This window comes from Palaemon carinicauda, chromosome 21 (assembly GCF_036898095.1).
Source record: "Palaemon carinicauda isolate YSFRI2023 chromosome 21, ASM3689809v2, whole genome shotgun sequence".
Taxonomy (NCBI): Eukaryota; Metazoa; Arthropoda; class Malacostraca; order Decapoda; family Palaemonidae; genus Palaemon; species Palaemon carinicauda.
In genome coordinates, this window is record NC_090745.1 from 54,838,902 (window position 1) to 54,859,905 (window position 21,004).

At 43.0% G+C, this 21,004-nt stretch overlaps 1 protein-coding gene across 1 annotated transcript in view; it reads right to left on the reverse strand.

Moving 5' to 3' along the window:
- Positions 1 to 21,004, reverse strand: part of LOC137615280 (diacylglycerol kinase delta-like) — a 359,466-nt gene that overhangs the window by 7,649 nt on the left and 330,813 nt on the right. The window contains exon 7 of the mRNA XM_068345009.1: positions 9,356 to 9,458. Within this exon, the coding sequence (XP_068201110.1) occupies positions 9,356 to 9,458 (103 nt within the window). The remainder of the gene's footprint in view (positions 1 to 9,355; positions 9,459 to 21,004) is intronic.

The window sequence follows — 21,004 nt, forward strand, 5'->3', positions numbered from 1 at the left end:
TTTGATGTGGCCATCCTTTGATAGTGCCACGATCTTGCTGACTCTAGCACCAGAAGCCATAGCTAGAAAAATATCGATTTTTGAGTAAGATCTCTCAAGGACACAGAACATTTATCTATTGAAGCTAAGTGCAAGTCTTTATCCAAACACCAAAAGATGATTTTGGGGGGGAACATTTGGTTTCAGTTTAGCACGAGCCTTAGGGATCTTATTGAATAGTTAACTGGTGGGTTCTATATCTAAAGCATAAGTGATAGGTTTGGTTGGGGCCGATTTAAGGCCGAGTCACACGACCCGTTTTCTTTCCAACAGGCGGGCCAGTGGCTAACCGTCGTCAAACTGTTGTACATTCACACGAGGCGTTCCCTATCCGTTTACCCGCTCGCAGTTTTCATTGTTTACTTAGACTCTGTCACGTGAGGACTGAGTAAATTACGATAATTTTGACACTAAGATGTTGGTTGATAACTGTATTGATAAAATAAGTTATGCAACTTCATTATACTTTATGCGTCATGCCAAGAATATTAAAATTATGATAAACTCACCTGCTTTATTCAATGCCTCTCCAGTCATTTTCCATATCTTTTCTTTATGTAAATGATTTCTATACACCTTGTTTGCCATATCAAACATCTCCTCATACCTTTGAAAAAGTTCAATTAAACTCTCATACATGGTGTCAACAAACAACTAACTAATTTCTATGACTCTATACTGTGAGGAAAAGTCGGGGTTGTAGGCCACGAAACGAATGGGTACGATACAGGTTCTCATTCACACGAAACATCATCCACCCGTTGGTTGGGATGGGTGGCTAATGGCAACCAAACCGGCCAAGGTTTCTTGGAGAGAAAGCCGAGCCGACTCGGACGGCTGATGACTGAGGGCCGCCATCAGCCTAACGGGTCGTGTGAACAGTTGCATTTGAATACACGTAAGAAAGCTAGAGACCGCTTAATCGACGGCCAGCCTGTTGGAAAGAAAACGGGTTGTGTGAATCGACCTTTACATGAGGAAATAGTTGTGGAGGACAGACCCTGTTCATGTAGTGTGATAAAGAATGACAAACAGAAGTCCACTGTAATCGAAGTGGGGTTATGTTTCTCAAAAAACTTTATCCACTTCTTCCAAGAGGACAAATATTGTCTTTGCGCAGTAGAGGACTAGTATTCTTCTGGAAAATCAATCCTTTCCTTCGAAACTCCGTATTTTCTTTTGGCAACTAGGATGAGAAAATCATGACCTGAAGGTTGTTAATTATCCAAAAGGAAGAAAAGACATTCTCCTATTGACAATCCTGTGACAACATGAACTGAAGATTGTTGATTACTCAAGACAAAAAAAAAAGGCATTCTCCCCCTGTTGAATGTCCTGGGACAGCATTGTTGTCAGCAGATTAATCTGGCGAGGTTTGAGTTCCACTTGAAGGTCCAGAGCTTGTCAAGGACCTTTATAAGAAGATTAAACGGTGGAAAAATGTAAATGTGAGTCTACTGGTTCCAATCCTGTGACATAGCATCTATCCCCACTGCTTCCAGATCTAAATTCGGTGCAACGTAATGGGGAAGCTTCTTGTTGAGGCTCGTCGCAAGGAGATCTATTTGCAGTTCCGGGACTTGCTCTAAAATGAAACAATGATTTTTCGTCCAAGGACCATTCTGTTTTCAGAGGCTTAAATCTTGACAGGGCGGGCGTCCACCGTCACATTGCGAACTCCTTCTAAATGAAAAATAAAATAATTTAAGATCAGTAACATTAAAATATTTCCTATGTAAAGTATAAAAACTTTAACAAGGAGAAATTAGAAAGAGTAGTGTGCCTGAGTGTATCTTCAAGCAAGACTACTCTAACAGTGGAAGACCATGGTAGAGTGTCTATGGCACTACCCAAGACTAGAGAACAATGGTTTGACTTTGGAGTGTTCTTCTCCTAGAAGAGCTGCTTACTATGGCTAAAGAGTCTCTTCTACCCTTACCAAGACTAAAATAGCCATTGAACAATTGCAGTGCAATGGTTAACCCACTGGGTAAAGAAGAACTGTTTGGTAATCTCAGTGTTGTCAGGTGTATGAGGACAGAGGAGAATCTGTAAAGAATAGGCCAGACTATTATGAGTATGTGTAGGCAAAGGGAAAATGAAACATAACCAGAGAGTAGGATCCAATGTAGTACTGTCTAGCCAGTCAAAGGACTTCATAACTCTAACGGTAGTATCTCAACGTGTGGCTAGTGCCCTGGCCAACCTACCTGTTGATACAGAATTGTTGAAATGCAGCTGATCACTGACCCTGTATCTTCTTGGAGGGGGTATGAGCCCCCAACCTCGTTCCAAGGTTTCCATGTGGACTGTCACTGACGGAGGAGGAGGCTGTAGAGGGACGTGTCGACAGGCTCTTGGCATTGGACCACGGCTTGAGCTGTTTGCACAGTATGATGATGAGCTCTTTGAGCATTAGATGCCTTCTTCTCCAGACTCTGTTGGCATTCTTAAGTCTTGCTTTCAGGATGTGGTTTGTAACCGCTGCAAATTGTAGCAAACTCAGACTCTTTCCTGATGACGTATGGTGATTGTTTTCGGATGAAGCAGACACCTGACCAAAATTGCAATTTCCTTCCTCTTGTCCTAAGGCAGAGAAAGGATATGTGACTTCAAATCCCAGAGCAGAACCTAGGCAGTGGAATTCTTGAGCTGGAGTTAACCTAGATTTCTCGAGGTTGATCTGGAAGCCCGGGGATTGGAGAAATTTCATAACTTCCAAAGCTGCTAGAAGACATTCTGACTTTGTTGCAGCCCAAACTAACCAGTCGTCGAGGTATACCATCAACTGAAGACCTTTGTTCTTGAGTTACTGAACAATGGTCTCGACTAGTTTTGTGAAAATCCTTGGAGCTATGCTGAGCCTGATGAGCATAGATTTCAATAGGTAGGTCTTTCTTGCTAGTCTGTAACCAAGGTAGAGGGAGAAGTGACGATCTATCAGAAGATGCCAATATGCGTTGGTAAGATCTATGGAGACGGTGCAGTCCCCTGGGGTAGTAGGATCTGTATTTGCATAGTAGCATCTGGAACTTTTCATTCTGAATGAACTTGATTAGAGGGGCCAAGTCCAGAAAAGTTTGAAGAGAGTTCAAATTTTTCTTTGCCCTGCTAAATAGATGTCCTTGAAGGTTCATGGATTTTGTGAAACAGATAACTCCCTTCTGGAGGAGCTCCTTCACATATTCTTCAAGGAATCGAGTTGTGGGTTGGAAGAACCTCTTGAACTGTGGTGGATTCTGTCTCCATTTCCATCCTAGTCCTTTTCAGACTAGGCTGTGCACCCAAGGATCAAATTTCCATTGATCCTTGAAGCGATAGTGTCTCCCCTCTACCAGAAGTTCCTCATTGTTGTTTTGAAGGACCTGCTCCTTTATGCGTCCTGCCTCTCTTTCCTCGGCCCCTAGATTGGCCATCTTTTCCAGATTTTCTCTTTCAACTTTTATATCTCCCTTGAGCTCCCACAGGGAGAAATGTAGTAGTGGCCCGTTCGTAAACAGGATTGAAGGCTGTGTCACATACTTCTGGCGAGCCATGTACACTGTCTGGAGAATATTAGCAACTGTGGCAGACTCAGAAGGGAGTGTTTTCTTGCCTTTGAAGGGCCTCCTAGGCTTCTTGCCTTTAGATTGATGTTCTTCTCCAGAGTAAATTTCCTCTTAGAAGACATACCACATTTTCTACATAAGGGTCTTGTTCTTGTGAGCCACCCTGTCCATGACTTTTTGTACCACCTTTTGGGGAAACAGATCTTTACCCGAGATATTGGAGTCAATCAACTCTTTAGGTTCATGCATAATAGTTGCTGCTGCTAGGACGTGCTCTCTGCAGGCTTTTCTGGCTAAAAAGAACACATGCAGATCACGATGGAGGGTAAATAAATGGGTCTTTGTCAGAACTGGGAAGAGGTCAGATTTTGAATAGTTCCCAATTAGCCTTTCAAGAGAAGGCTGGTGCGACAAAGAAGCCTCAGTCTTTCTTTGGCCTTCAATTCTGCTTTTGGTACTAATTCTGGAATCTTTGGCAGCCTCTCATTAAACTGCTTGCATCCGATCTCCCAATCCAGTTTGCCAACTATAAAGGTGTGTTGGACCTATTCCCAACTACCGGAGCCATGTGGGAGAGCAAGCAAAACGGGCTTGCACTCCTCTAACACTGACAGTGGTCTACCTTCCACTACTTCCTTTTTTACAACCTCCAAACTCTATGAGGCAAAGGGCAAGACAGTGTCTTTAGGAGCTACAAATGTAGCCTGCTTCCTGCCAAATCCAGAAAGTTGAGTATTAGTATACTCGGCTGTCCTGAGTTCCTTTACCAACAAAGTTTGAGCCTTACCATGGTCTAAGATGATTGTTTCCTTGTGAATCATATCATCCCTGATAGACACTTCTGAATTCAACCTAACGTAACAGGAAGTATAACTCTCGATTGAGGGGGTAAAAGGATAACTCTAGATTGAGGGGTAAAATTCTAAATCCGAGACTGGTTCAGAACCCATACCTTCATCAATATAAAGGTACCCGTCACTCAGATCCCTATGTTCTGCAGAACACCAAGTGTTCTTCGGCCAACAGTCTGGAAGACTTGAGACTGGTGAAGCCTTGGACTTCGGTGCCTGTTGAAGTGCCTCAATCTTCACCTCTAAGGACGCTTGAGCTCTCATACTTCACATGAATGTTTTCCATGAATGGTGCTTAAAAGCCATGAACTCCTAATGTCCGGGAATCAAAGGGGCAGTCAGAGTCGGAAGAAGAGTAGAAGTTGAGGCAGGTGTAGCAAGTACAGTGACAGGGGTAAGCAATGAAGTACTAGGTACAGCACTTATCTGCTGACTGTCGTGCGAATCATCCGAGGTTTCCATTGACAGCAAGAGCCTTTCTCTATGCGACAGAACAGAAGAGGTTATCGGCTTTTGGTCGCTGTTCAGAAGCATGTCTTGAAGCACATCCCGGACTTGGTGATCTGCATGATCCAGCTGTACTGATGAAAGTTGTACTGTTGTGGAAAATATTAAACTATTAAAGTTAAAGAGAAATACAAATTATCTTTTCATTATGCTTGCATATTTTTTTTAATGTATTGTTATATTTTGGTCCTTCAACTTTGTCTAATGATATTCCCTTTTTTGCAGCATGCCCTACTCCCTGTAGGGTTTGAAGAGGCATCTAGAATTGGAGACAAGTAGAGGCACAATAATTGGAATAATACTGCATCATCCTGCACCGGTTTATGTTGCTATTCAGCCTGGTGAAGACTGTTAAAAGCAGGTTTGCTTGGAGATTCTAGTTTTGCTGCATAAATTGGGAATAGTATCTTTCATGTGAAAGAAAAGATTTATACTGAATCTTATTTTTTGTGTGTGTGACTTTGCAATCAAGAGGGGTCTCAGAAAATAATTATAATTAGTCTCGCATCTTATCCATTTTCATGGGTGCAGAATAACCATGACATACTGAGTATCACTTAGGATTGTAAAAAAAAATTGTCTCTGATATATAGGAAGAATGTAAAGTCAGGTTAAATTTGCCACCTTGTTTTATAATCCCTTTGATCTTGAGGCAAGCTACTTGTATTTGAATGTATCCCAAATAGATACACGGTTAGGTGAGCCTTTGTTTATACTTTAACAGTATATGGAACCATTATGAGTGTCCAGCATGTGAATAGTTCTTGTTCTCTTTTTTGGGGGGGGGGGTATTCAAATAATTTTTTTTTTTTGCCTTGTTAACTTCAAGAGATTTGATTCCTATGAGGCTCTGCCATGGATATATCTATGTCTCTGCTTATATTTTTTAAGATCTGACTTTTCATACTATAGTTTCTTTTTCTCTCAGGAATTATTTAATCCTTTTTTCTTTTCATCAAATAAATGTATTTCTTGTTTTATGAAGACAGAATTTCATTCCAGTACCTTACACCATTGTGTCCCCTTCTCAGCCACTAATTTTGTCTTTTTTTTCTTAGTATAATTATTTTCCATTTTTTGTTTCTTAAGTAATCTGAAAAGAGCTTATCTCTGAAAAATATAATGCAATTACATTTTTAGCTGGGTCCCCTTGCACAGTATAAATCAAGGGGTGGTGCCCAGTGCTCCGTTCTCTTGACCTGTTACCTAGATTTTGGGGTATTCCCCCGTTTTACCTTTTTGTGTAGCGAACGTTGGAGTGTGATCGGTATTCGGACACTAGGCAATTTGGGTGCTACCTCTGGCCAGTCCGCAAACCAGTACACAGTCGGTATCTGATGACCATACACCGCGGTCAGATCAGCCCTGGGGAACAGGAGATCCTTCATTTCCAATAAAGAAAGATAGGGGACATCCTCCAGAGAGCTCTTCTGGAATCCCCTCACCCAGTGTCTGATGGTTCTCTGGCCACATGCTTTCTCATCTTGAGAAACATTAGTAGTGTGGAATCTAGTATGAAGGAGATCCTTGCATATACTGCAGTTGGAAGGTTCCCCAGATAGAAAAGGGTCCATTAGAAACAAAACATGACTATCCACATGTTTCCTGAAGGTCTTATGGCCATACGGCAACCTGACCCGTCTGGCATAGGATACCGTCGAACAATCCATGTCATCAGCAACCTGTAAAGATAAAAAAATTTCAATTAGTATGTTATCGTCACACCAAAAATTTTGTACATCTTCACACAGAAAAAATATTAAATATATTTCTTCAAAAGTGGTAAGTATTGAAAAGTTATACACATCAGTTCAAAAATTTTTACCTACTACTAGCTACAGTTAAAGTTACACTACAATGGAAGCTCACGCCAAACAGTTCAGAATTCTACATGAATTCCTATAGCGTAGTAGAATACAAGGGAAGAATAGAATTCATACCAATAAAACACTTTTTTCCCAAAAATTGGTCAATCAGACAACCTAAGGTGGAGAAATCAGATACCATTCGACCTACGGCGGCAGCAGCTGTGTCTAAGGAGACAGCTGTTTATAGCTGACATGGGCCTATGGTCTAACTTTTCCTTACCCAGCAGGTACGTTGAAGCAACGCGGCAAAAGGCATTGCTAAGTTGGCAACTGGTAGACAATCCCAGAGGGAACTAGTCAGAGGGTAAGAGGAATGGTACAGTTAAGTAAAAAGGAGGCCAGCTGGTAGGGCTGGCTGCCACCTGCCTAGTTGTTAATATTAGATTCATCAAGGAATGGGATTCTGCCCATTGAAATTAATGAGAGCCGTTTGGAAACAGCCAGGATACAAAGAATTCACAAATTCAATAAAAATCCTGACAACTACGAGGTATCAAATCAATCAATTTCTGAGGATAATGTTCCGCAGATATGATGGAGGGTATGGTGTAGATGCAGCCGACAAGTTTAAGGTGATGGCTAAGGCGGTAAAGGGAATGCTCTCTTCTAATAAAAGAGGGAGACACCCCCAGCATACTCACATCTAGTGCTAGCAGCGCTCAAGCTGGCAATTCTGTTAAATATGGCAATTTGGTAATCACTCAAGTCAGGGAAATTCTGAATGAGCAGAGGAGCCGAGGCTCCACGGCAAAAGAGACATAGCCTAAATGAAGGAAGCCGTCTACCAGAAACAAGGCGACTGTTAAGGAATCAAGAAAAAAGATCCCTATTTAGGATCTATTCCTTTTACGTATCTAAGAGTAGGCTAACAGAAACTCCAAGCCAGCCAGTCTAGATATATAGCAATTGAGGGATACTCAAATGCCAGGGAAAGGCAGACCAGGCAAAGGAATTGTAGTTCCAATCCAGAAAGAAAACGCAGCCTAACAAAGAAAGGGAAGGAGCAGCTGGCTTACCAAGAGGCGTCCGGTGAGGGAGCAAAGAGATCGAATCCATATCTAGGATTAATCTCCTGCCTACCAGCAAATTGACTAACAATCTCACCAAGCCAGCATCTCAGGTATATAGCAACTGAGGATTCCTCAGATGCCAAGGAAGATCAGACTGGGCAAAGGAACTAGAGTTCCCCGGCAAGGGAGACGTGGCCTAACAGGGAGAGGGACAAAGAGATCCATAGAAAATGGTAAAGTAGCAGATGGGGAAGGCCTAACTACTATTAGAACCATCAGAAGACATTCCAAGGGATCTACACTAAGTCGGCACAGACAATGGAATCTCCCAACTGTCTGCCACCTAGCCAAAGATTAAGGATAATAGCCTAGAAGAAGAGTAAGGCAGCAGGAAAGGGAGGCCTACCCGTCGATATTAGAACAAAATTAGTTTTGTTCTAAGGGACCAACAGAGTGTAAGCAAAGGGAACAAGTACCCTAAACCAGTGCCTCTTATCCAAAAACTAAGGCTAAGTAGATGAGAGTGCAATACTGTCGACCTAGGTCGACTGTGTCCAACCCTCTGAAACTCCCAAGAGAATCCCTTAAAGAAGGCAGTTCCTAGTTATGACAAGAACCATGCGGGTACGTGGCAAGATATATATGCAACACACTTAAAAAAGGCTAGCTAAAAAATTCATATAAAACTGAGGGATTTGAAAATAGGAGCTTCCGGCTTTTACCATGCGGTGGTGGCGAGACAAAAAACGGACGCATTGCGCAAAATACAAGGGGAAAATGTGAAATTCTTCACCAAAAAAAGGGCATTGTACTCAACCGATGAAGAAGCTGAAGCATCCATAATCCAAAAACACACGAAAACTTTAAAATCACAGCAAAAAACTCCCAAAGCATGCTATCAAGGTGGCGGCTGCAAGAAGGAATAGACAACCAGCAAACACTTTTACAGTAACACACTGGTATCTGAGTTGTAACAGCTCTCCCACGTATCCAATCCTATCACATATCCTTCGAAGCAAGGTTAACTCTATTTGGGGAAGGGTATCCGTGGTTGTTTTAAACACATCCCTGTTACATACACGATATCTTTCGGGATATTCACTCTGGGGGTATTAACCCCATGATACCTCTACAGGTAAAATTCTCTGGTATATTACTTGCAGGAAATATCCCAAGTATAAAGCTGCCAAGAGGAACTTCCATCAGGATGACATGGCTTAACCCCTAAAAAATATTCTACTCTTTCCTCAGGCCTGGTTTAGATATAGAAACATCTGGATCAATTGGTGGGCAGGACATTACAAGTCTTAGTCAAAGAGAGTTAGGCTAAACCTAATGCTCACACTAAAATCAAAGGTCAGTATTTACGTTACTTCTGTTTTCCTGTTTGTTTCATATGTGTGAAGAATTGGTCATCTCTGCACACTAGGTAAAGGAACATAACAGCTTTAATAACCAATGCTTGTAGATGATCCTTATGCTACAAGGCAAGTTAAATGATGAACAGGTTAAAACTCAAATGAGGCCCTTACAGTCATGTGAAGCTTATCAATTTCAGTGAGGACCCATCCAACAGAACCATCTCCACTGCATATTAATATTCTGAAGGGATTGAAGCACTTGAATAATCGCAACCTGAAAAAAAAATGATGATTGAAATATGCAAATAATTGAAAAAATTTCACAATAAAATACACGCAACTACACTACTAAAGATAATTAGGTTCCACCCCTTATGAACTGCCCTACTCTAAACAGATTCACATGACAATACATGAGGTTTTCTTGCCAAACCCCAATTTAAAAACAAGAAATCAATTGACAGGAATAAATGCATTGGACGTCAATATTTTTATTATTGCCTTCATTATTACGAGCTATGCTGGCACCTTATTTGGAACAGCATAAATAGGGAAAACATCCTATTAATAATGATAATAATATTATTATCATTATTATTATTATTATTATTATTATTATTATTATTATTATTATTTTTATTATTATTGTTGACTGAGCTACAACCCAAGTTGGAAAATCAGGATGATATAAGCCCAGGGGCCCCATCAAGGAAAATAGCCAGTGAGGAAGGAAACAAGGAAAAATAAAATATTTTAAGAACAGTAACATTAAAATAAATATTTCCAATATGAACTATAAAAACTTTAACAAAAGAAGAGGAAGAGAAATTAGAAAGAATGTCACCAAGCGTACCCTCAAGCAAGAGAACTCTAACCCAAGACAGTGGAAGACCATGGTACAGAGGCTATAGCACTACATAACACTAGAGAACAAGGATTGATTTTGGAGTGTCCTTCTCCAAGAAGAGCTGCTTACCATAGCTAAAGAGTCTTTTCCACCCTTACCAAGAAGAAAGTAGCCAATGAACAACTACAAAAAAAAAAAAAAAACCAATGATGTAAACAAAAAACTATAACAGAGAAGTATCAAAGAAAACTGAGTAATATAAACAAATAAACACATAAAATGAGATAAATTGATACTGATCTAATTAATGAAATATGATTTTCACCAAGTTTGAATCTCCAAAGTTCCAGCAATTAAAATACATTTTGAGAGATAATTTCAAAATTTGGTAATTGCTGGAATACAATTTCGATAATATTAAATAATTGAATGTCTCATAAAAACCTGAAATTTATAGTGACCTGCATAATTATCTAGCACAACATGATGGATGATATACTAAGGGAAGATCTAATACAAAGGATGATCATATTCATGAAAAATCTAGTAAAACATACAAAATGAGTTAACTGAATAATGGCACCAAAGATTAATTAAAGGGATAAGTAATTTGTAAGACCTCAAATACCTGTCCGACAAATAAAAATGCGAATCAACAACTGAAAATAACAAATAAAATCACTGCTGTATTCAAAACGTGACATAATACAAGAATAAACATCTAACCACGGTACTCAGGTTCCCAAAATTCTTGACATCCTTAGTATAGCGAATTTTCGTGCAGTGAAAAAAAAAAATTGACCGGATATGTTCATCAACGGAGGATATGAAATAGCGTAATACCTTGAAATTCAAATGGATTGTAGATAGTTGAAGTAACACTGTCGAATATTAGAACTTTCCACAAAGGATCCAATGTGTGAAACTTACTAACAACTATATGCTGAATTTTAGTAGGACCTAACTTTATATTCCATGCATTGCACCATGAACTAATTAAATATCTGATAAAATTTCAGCAACTACTTGTATATGATCAGGAGATGGTACCAAGGCAATGAAAGAAGCATCATCTACAAAAACATAGAAATTGTTTTCAAGCCAAACCATATTTACTAAGTAATGGGCAATGAATGTAACCTTGAAGAGCACCAAAAATTTTTTTTCCTGTAGTCACAATATTCAACTACTAAAAAAATTATCTACTAGTTCCTACATGTCCTAAGTTTGAAAACAAGAACCTCAAGACTAACAAGTAAAAATCAGCATTAAAGTCAAGACCTATCATACGACCTTCGTCCTTAAGATTAACTCAATTCAAAATCAGCACTAAAGTCAAGACCTATCATACGAACTTCATCCTCAAGATTGACTCAATTCAAAATCAGCACTAAAGTCAAGACCTTATACGAATTTCATCCTCAAGATTAACTCGATTCAAAATAAGCACTAAAGGCAACACATATCATATGAACTTCGTCATCAAGATTAACTCGATTCAAAATCAGCACTAAAGTCAAGACCTATCATACGAACTTCGTCCTCAAGATTAACTCAATTCAAAATCAGCACTAAAGTCAAGACCTATCATACGAACTTTGTCCTCAAGAATAACTCGGTTCAAAATAACCACTAAAGTCAACACATATTATACGAACTTCATCCTCAAGATCAACTCAATTCAAAATCAGCACTAAAGTCAAGACCTACCTTACAAATTTCAGGACAAGACCTTGTGAAAACAAAACTTTAAAATAAGGAACAGATGATAAGTTTCCTGTGAATTAATGTGTTTTACCAACAACAGTTCAAAATCTCTTGATAATATGTTATTTTCATTAGTAAAATAATTTTTTGAATATACTTACCCGATGATCATGTAGCTGTCAACTCTGTTGCCCGACAGAAATCTACGGTCGGGATACGCCAGCGATCGCTATCCAGGTGGGGGTGTACACAACAGCGCCATCTGTGAGTAGGTACTCAAGTACTTCTTGTCAACAAGAACTCAATTTTCTCCTCGGTCCACTGGTTCTCTATGGGGAGGAAGGGAGGGTTCTTAAATTCATGATCATCGGGTAAGTATATTCAAAAATTTATTTTACTAATGAAAATAACATTTTTCAATATTAATCTTACCCGATGATCATGTAGCTGATTCACACCCAGGGTGGTGGGTGGAGACCAGCATACATGTTAACAAAGAAGCTAAGTATCCCGTATTTCATTTTAGCAGTTATTCAAAATAACAAACATAAAATAAATAAGTACCTGGTAAGGAAGTCGACTTGAACTATTACTCTGCCTTTCTTAAGTACGTCTTCCTTACTGAGCCTAGCGGTCCTCTTAGGATGCTGAACGACTCCTAGTTGCTGAAGTATAAAGGGCTGCAACCCATACTAAAGGACCTCATCACAACCTCTAACCTAGGCGCTTCTCAAGAAAGAATTTGACCACCCGCCAAATCAACCAGGATGCGGAAGGCTTCTTAGCCTTCCGTACAACCCAAAAAACAACAATAAAAAGTATTCAAGAGAAAGATTAAAAAGGTTATGGGATTATGGGAATGTAGTGGCTGAGCCCTCACCTACTACTGCACTCGCTGCTACGAATGGTCCCAGGGTGTAGCAGTTCTCGTAAAGAGACTGGACATCTTTGAGATAGAATGATGCGAACACTGACTTGCTTCTCCAATAGGTTGCATCCATAACACTCTGCAGAGAACGGTTCTGTTTGAAGGCCACTGAAGTAGCGACAGCTCTAACTTCATGTGTCCTTACCTTCAGCAAAGCAAGGTCTTCTTCCTTCAGATGAGAATGTGCTTCTCTAATCAGAAGCCTGATGTAGTAAGAAACTGCGTTCTTAGACATCGGAAGAGAAGGCTTCTTGATAGAGCACCATAAAGCTTCTGATTGTCCTCGTAATGGCTTTGAACGTCTTAAATAGTACTTAAGAGCTCTTACTGGGCAAAGTACTCTCTCTAGTTCGTTCCCCACCAAGTTGGACAGGCTTGGGATCTCGAACGACTTAGGCCAAGGACGGGAAGGAAGCTCGTTTTTAGCCAGAAAACCGAGCTGCAAGGAACATGTAGCCGTTTCAGATGTAAAACCTATGTTCCTGCTGAAGGCGTGGATCTCACTGACTCTTTTAGCTGTTGCTAAGCAGACGAGGAAAAGAGTTTTTAATGTGAGGTCCTTAAAAGAGGCTGATTGGAGCGGTTCAAATCTTGATGACATTAGGAACCTTAAAACCACGTCTAGGTTCCAGCCTGGTGTGGCTAACCGACGTTCCTTAGAGGTCTCAAAAGACCTAAGGAGGTCCTGTAGATCTTTGTTGGTGGAAAGATCCAAGCCTCTGTGGCGGAAGACCGCTGCCAACATACTCCTGTAACCCTTGATCGTAGGAGCTGATAGGGATCTTACGTTCCTTAGATGTAACAGGAAGTCAGCAATCTGGGTTACAGTGGTACTGGTTGAGGAAACTGCATTCGCCTTGCACCAGCTTCGGAAGACTTCCCATTTGGACTGATAGACTCTGAGAGTGGATGTCCTCCTTGCTCTGGCAATCGCTCTGGCTGCCTCCTTCGAAAAGCCTCTAGCTCTTGAGAGTCTTTCGATAGTCTGAAGGCAGTCAGACGAAGAGCGTGGAGGTTTGGGTGTACCTTCTTTACGTGAGGTTGACGCAGAAGGTCCACTCTTAGAGGAAGAGTCCTGGGAACGTCCACTAGCCATTGCAGTACCTCGGTGAACCATTCTCTCGCGGGCCAGAGGGGAGCAACCAACGTCAACCGTGTCCCTTCGTGCGATGCGAACTTCTGAAGTACCCTGTTGACAATCTTGAACGGCGGGAACGCATACAGGTCGAGATGGGACCAATCCAGCAGAAAGGCATCCACGTGAACTGCTGCTGGGTCTGGAATCGGAGAACAATACATCGGGAGCCTCTTGGTCATCGAGGTAGCGAATAGATCTATGGTGGGCTGCCCCCACAGGGCCCATAGTCTGCAGCAAACATTCTTGTGAAGGGTCCACTCTGTGGGGATGACCTGACCCTTCCGGCTGAGGCGATCTGCCATGACATTCATATCGCCCTGAATGAACCTCGTTACCAGCGAAAGCTTTCGATCTTTTGACCAAATGAGGCGGTCCCTTGCGATCTCGAACAACTTCCTCGAATGAGTCCCTCCTTGCTTGGAGATGTAAGCCAAGGCTGTGGTGTTGTCGGAGTTCACCTCCACCACCTTGTTTAGCTGGAGGGACTTGAAGTTTATCAAGGCCAGATGAACTGCCAACAACTCCTTGCAATTGATGTGAAGTGTCCTTTGCTCCTGATTCCTTGTGCCCGAGCATTCCTGTCCGTCCAGAGTCGCACCCCAGCCCGTGTCCGATGCGTCCGAGAAGAGACGGTGGTCGGGGGTCTGAACAGCCAATGGTAGACCTTCCTTGAGAAGAATGCTGTTCTTCCACCACGTTAGAGTAGACCTCATCTCTTCGGAAACAGGCACTGAGACCGCCTCTAGCGTCATGTCCTTTCTCCAGTGAGCAGCTAGATGATACTGAAGGGGGCGGAGGTGGAGTCTCCCTAACTCGATGAACTGGGCCAGCGATGAAAGTGTCCCTGTTAGACTCATCCACTGCCTGACTGAACATCGGTTCCTTCTCAGCATGCTATGGATGCATTCTAGGGCTTGATTGATCCTTGGGGCCGACGGAAAAGCCCGAAAAGCTCGACTCTGAATCTCCATACCTAGATAGACAATGGTCTGGGATGGGACGAGCTGGGACTTCTCTATATTGACCAGGAGGCCCAATTCCTTGGTCAGATCCATAGTCCATCTGAGATTCTCCAGACAGCGACGACTTGTTGGAGCTCTTAAAAGCCAGTCGTCCAAATAGAGGGAGGCTCTGATGTCTGCCAAGTGAAGGAATTTTGCAATATTCCTCATCAGTCTGGTAAACACAAGAGGTGCCGTGCTTAGGCCAAAGCACAGGGCTTGGAACTGGTACACAACCTTTCCAAAGACGAACCTTAGGAAAGGTTGGGAGTTTGGATGGATGGGGACGTGAAAGTACGCGTCTTTCAGGTCTAACGAGACCATCCAGTCCTCCTGCCTGACCGCTGCTAGGACCGACTTCGTCGTCTCCATCGTGAACGTCTGCTTGGTGACATAAGCATTGAGAGCACTGACGTCCAGCACCGGTCTCCAACCTCCTGTCTTCTTCTCTACCAGGAAGAGACGGTTGTAGAAGCCCGGGGATTGATGATCACGGACTATGACTACCGCTTCCTTTTGTAGCCAGAGCGACACCTCTTGTTGCAACGCTAGCCTCTTGTCCTTCTCCTTGTAGTTGGGAGAGAGGTTGATGGGAGACGTAGCTAGAGGGGGACTGCGGCAGAACGGAATTCTGTATCCCTCCCTTAGCCACTTCACAGACTGAGCGTCTGCACCTCTGCTCTCCCAAGCTTGCCAGAAGGTCTTGAGTCTGGCTCCCACTGCTGTCTGGAGAGGAAGGCAGTCAGAACTTGCCTTTTGCGGACTTGGAACCCTTCTTGGACTTGCCACGGTGACTGTCGGCACGGGTACCTCTTCTGCTGGAGGTTTTGCCACGTAAGGGCGGGATGAACCTAGATGCAGGTGTGTCTACTGCTGCAGGGCGGAAGGGTCTAGGCACGGAAGGTAAGGTTTTAGCCTTACGTGCGGAAGATGCCATAAGATCATGGGTATCCTTCTGGATAAGCGAGGCAGCCATCCCCTTGATCAGCTCCTCCGGAAACAGACACTTGGAGAGAAGAGCAAACAGCAACTCTGACTTCTGGCAAGGAGTGATACCAGCCGATAAGGAGCAAAGATGTTCTCTCTTCTTGAGGACTCCCGACACGTACGAAGCCGCAAGTTCACCAGACCCATCCCGAATGGCTTTGTCCATGCTAGACATGATCAGCATGGCAGAGTCCCTATCTGAAGGGGAAGCCTTCCTGCTTAAGGCTCCCAAACACCAATCGAGGAAGTTGAAGATCTCGAAGGCACGAAAGACTCCCTTCAACAGATGATCCATATCAGAAAAGGACCAGCAGATCTTCGATCGTCTCATAGCCAACCTGCGGGGAGAGTCAACCAGACTTGAGAAGTCGCCCTGGGCAGAGGCAGGAACTCCTAAGCCGGGTTCCTCTCCCGTGGCATACCAGACACTCGACTTGGAAGCAAGCTTGGTAGGCGGAAAGACGAAAGCAGTCTTTCCCAGTTGCTTCTTGGAATGCAACCACTCTCCCATAACCCTCAAAGCTCTCTTAGATGATCGTGCGAGAACCAGCTTGGTGAAGGCAGGCGCAGCAGACTGCATGCCCAGAGCAAACTCGGAGGGAGGAGAGCGAGGGGTTGCAGACACAAACTGCTCAGGATACAAGTCCCTGAACAAGGCAAGGACTCTACGAAAGTCTAAGGAGGGAGGCGTAGACTTGGGCCCTTCAAAGTCAGAGTGCGGTTCATCCAAATGTGCAGCTTCGTCATCCGATACTCCATCATCCGAAAGCTGAGTAGGAAGTGGCAAAGGCAGAGCAGAAAGCTGAACGGCTGAATCCGGCAGTACGGGTGCATGCGTAGCTGCGGATCCAACATCATGCCGCTGCTGGTCAGTCTGCGAGCTAGCAACAACAAAAGCAGAGTGCTAGTGCGTGGGAGGGGCTGCGGTGGGTTGCGGAGCATGCTGTATGGTATGCGGAGCATGCTGTATGGTATGCGGAGCATGCCGCATGGGTTGCGGAGAATGCCGCATAGTGCTGGAACCCGGCAGCTCTACAGCACCTTCCCACTGCTGATACGGTAGCTCACGCATGTCAACGGATGGTGCAGCAAGAACATGCGTCTGGCAGGGTGGACTGCGCATCGGTGGTGGAGCTCTCACAGGTGGAGTGTGGGAGCAGGCAGCCGCAGTATCTGCTGAGCGCACAACCTCGGCGGGTTGTAGGTTAACAGGTGCAGTGTTAACCTTCTCAGCATGATACTCCTGCATGAACGCCGCAAGCTGAGACTGCATAGTCTGCAGCATGGACCACTTAGGGTCTACCGTGGTTGGAGCAACAACAGACGGAGCAGTAGCCTGTTGTGGAACCACTCTACCTCTCTTGGGAGGTGTGCAGTCATCAGATGACTGCGGCGAGTCCGAACTGACCCAGTGGCTACACCTGGGCCGTTGGACTCGCTCGGAAGGGACCTTACGTTTGAGCGGTCGTGAAACTTTGGTCCATCGTTTCCTCCTGGAAACTTCTTCCACAGACGAGGAAAGTAAGGGCTCATTCGTCTGTTTGTGGATGGGACGATCTTTGACAGATACGTCCGCAACCACTGAGGATACATCCGTGCGCCGATCAAGGCCTGCCGAACCCTTTGGTCCTTCGACATTGCTTCTCCCCTGGGCTTGGGAGCTTGCAAGAGGTCCCGGACTGGGAGGACGACTGGCACGCACAGATGTACCCTCATGCGCAACACTGACACTGACACTTTTCACATCACTAGCACTGATAACACTTCCCACTGCACTTTTCGCTTTCAGCTCTCTGACATCTGCCAAGAGCTGATTACGGTCATTAGCCAATGACTCCACTTTGTCACCGAGAGCCTGAATGGCACGCAACATATCCCCCATGGATGGCTGAGCACTAGTAGCAGGTTCGGGAGTCACCACCACAGGGGAAGGAAAAGGTTGAGGGGCATGGGGAGAGGAAAAATCCACAGAGCGAGAAGAACTCCTCCTGATTCTCTCCTTCTCTAACCTACGTGCATTTTTAAGGAATTCGTTAAAATCGAATTCCGAAAGCCCAGCGCATTCCCCACATCGATCTTCCAATTGACAGGATTTACCCCTACAATTGGAACACACGGTGTGAGGATCTATAGAGGCCTTCGGAAGACGCCTAGCACAAGTCCTAACGCTACACTGCCTGTACTTAGGGACTTGAGACTGGTCAGACATCTTGAATTTAGTAGTAGTCAAGGGGGAATTCCAAAATCTAGCAAAGTTCGTTAACAATTAATCCAAATTAATTCCAAAAGCTTGCTAAGCTAATGATAAAGCTTCCTGAATAGCGAAGGCTAAACTCTAGAGTGAATACATCACCAAAACGTGAACAACAACTCCAGAATCAACAGCGTATCCAAGTAGGTCTTTCCGGCGGCACGACAGAGGAAAAATTGAGTTCTTGTTGACAAGAAGTACTTGAGTACCTACTCACAGATGGCGCTGTTGTGTACACCCCCACCTGGATAGCGATCGCTGGCGTATCCCGACCGTAGATTTCTGTCGGGCAACGGAGTTGACAGCTACATGATCATCGGGTAAGATTAATATTGAAAAATAAAATTTATAGAAATTAAGTGGAAATCGGCACGTCTAGAGCTACAACAAGCTCATTTACAGAATAGAAGAGCATTATAAATTCTCCATGTGTGAAAAAAAAAAATTAACGTAACCTATGAAATACAAGTGGTAATTTAGTCAGTTCTAGCATCACAGAAACAAGAATGAGGCTTCTTGAATTCCCCATCACTGTTACTATCAAACACATCAGCTAAGAGTGGTTGTATTTTCCCACAGACAGTTCGTGACAAAGATATCGAGGTTAGGCAAATGAGGTACTGTTTAGTCTACTGTACACTATAAAGTGCTGATTTGAGGGTAGCTCATCATATAATAAATTAAATTATTTCTTTTATGGCCAAATTTAACTAATTTCCAGCTGATGTGTGAAACTTGATTTGGTTATATGAGGCATTGTGAACAAAAACTTGTAGCGGGACATTTTCTGATGTTCTGGTTACTATAACACTGTGTAAGGTCGAGCCAACCTTTATTAATATTTTCTGGTGTAATGGCATTGCAAATTTTACCATATTGAGCAGAACAAAATACTACTAAGAATATAATTTTTGTCTCCAAAAACATATGATACTATTAAATAAACTTTTTTCATACAATATTAACCCTGAATAGGTACGCTCCTCGGACACCCCTTTAAGGGTATACTCGGACGCGCGCGACCCCGACGCCGAAAAAAATTCTTGAAAAATCAGTTTTTGCAGTAACCTCCTTTTTTCTTTTGCCAAAAAAACTTCAATGAATGCTTAAAACAACTGTAAAGATAAATACTACTTATCTGCAGAAAAACTATTTATTATAAATATTTTAAAAAATTAAGTAGAAAAAAAAAGACCTGACATAAAAATTCATAAAATGTTATTTTCATTAGTAAAATAAATTTTTGAATATACTTACCCGATGATCATGTAGCTGTCAACTCCGTTGCCCGACAGAAATCTACGGTCGGGATACGCCAGCGATCGCTATCCAGGTAGGGGTGTACACAACAGCGCCATCTGTGAGTAGGTACTCAAGTACTTCTTGTCAACAAGAACTCAATTTTCTCCTCGGTCCACTGGTTCTCTATGGGGAGGAAGGGAGGGTTCTTAAATTCATGATCATCGGGTAAGTATATTCAAAAATTTATTTTACTAATGAAAATAACATTTTTCAATATTAATCTTACCCGATGATCATGTAGCTGATTCACACCCAGGGTGGTGGGTGGAGACCAGCATACATGTTAACAAAGAAGCTAAGTATCCCGTATTTCATTTTAGCAGTTATTCAAAATAACAAACATAAAATAAATAAGTACCTGGTAAGGAAGTCGACTTGAACTATTACTCTGCCTTTCTTAAGTACGTCTTCCTTACTGAGCCTAGCGGTCCTCTTAGGATGCTGAACGACTCCTAGGTGCTGAAGTATAAAGGGCTGCAACCCATACTAAAGGACCTCATCACAACCTCTAACCTAGGCGCTTCTCAGGAAAGAATTTGACCACCCGCCAAATCAACCAGGATGCGGAAGGCTTCTTAGCCTTCCGTACAACCCAAAAAACAACAATAAAAAGTATTTAAGAGAAAGATTAAAAAGGTTATGGGATTATGGGAATGTAGTGGCTGAGCCCTCACCTACTACTGCACTCGCTGCTACGAATGGTCCCAGGGTGTAGCAGTTCTCGTAAAGAGACTGGACATCTTTGAGATAGAATGATGCGAACACTGACTTGCTTCTCCAATAGGTTGCATCCATAAAACACTGCAGAGAACGGTTCTGTTTGAAGGCCACTGAAGTAGCGACAGCTCTAACTTCATGTGTCCTTACCTTCAGCAAAGCAAGGTCTTCTTCCTTCAGATGAGAATGTGCTTCTCTAATCAGAAGCCTGATGTAGTAAGAAACTGCGTTCTTAGACATCGGAAGAGAAGGCTTCTTGATAGAACACCATAAAGCTTCTGATTGTCCTCGTAATGGCTTTGAATGTCTTAAATAGTACTTAAGAGCTCTTACTGGGCAAAGTCCTCTCTCTAGTTCGTTCCCCACCAAGTTGGACAGGCTTGGGATCTCGAACGACTTAGGCCAAGGACGGGAAGGAAGCTCGTTTTTAGCCAGAAAACCGAGCTGCAAGGAACATGTAGCCGTTTCAGATGTAAAACCTATGTTCCTGCTGAAGGCGTGGATCTCACTGACTCTTTTAGCTGTTGCTAAGCAGACGAGGAAAAGAGTTTTTAATGTGAGGTCCTTAAAAGAGGCTGATTGGAGCGGTTCAAATCTTGATGACATTAGGAACCTTAAAACCACGTCTAGGTTCCAGCCTGGTGTGGCTAACCGACGTTCCTTAAAGGTCTCAAAAGACCTAAGGAGGTCCTGTAGATCTTTGTTGGTGGAAAGATCCAAGCCTCTGTGGCGGAAGACCGCTGCCAACATACTCCTGTAACCCTTGATCGTAGGAGCTGATAGGGATCTTACGCTCCTTATATGTAACAAAAAGTCAGCAATCTGGGTTACAGTGGTACTGGTTGAGGAAACTGCATTCGCCTTACACCAGCTTCGGAAGACTTCCCATTTGGACTGATAGACTCTGAGAGTGGAGGTCCTCCTTGCTCTGGCAATCGCTCT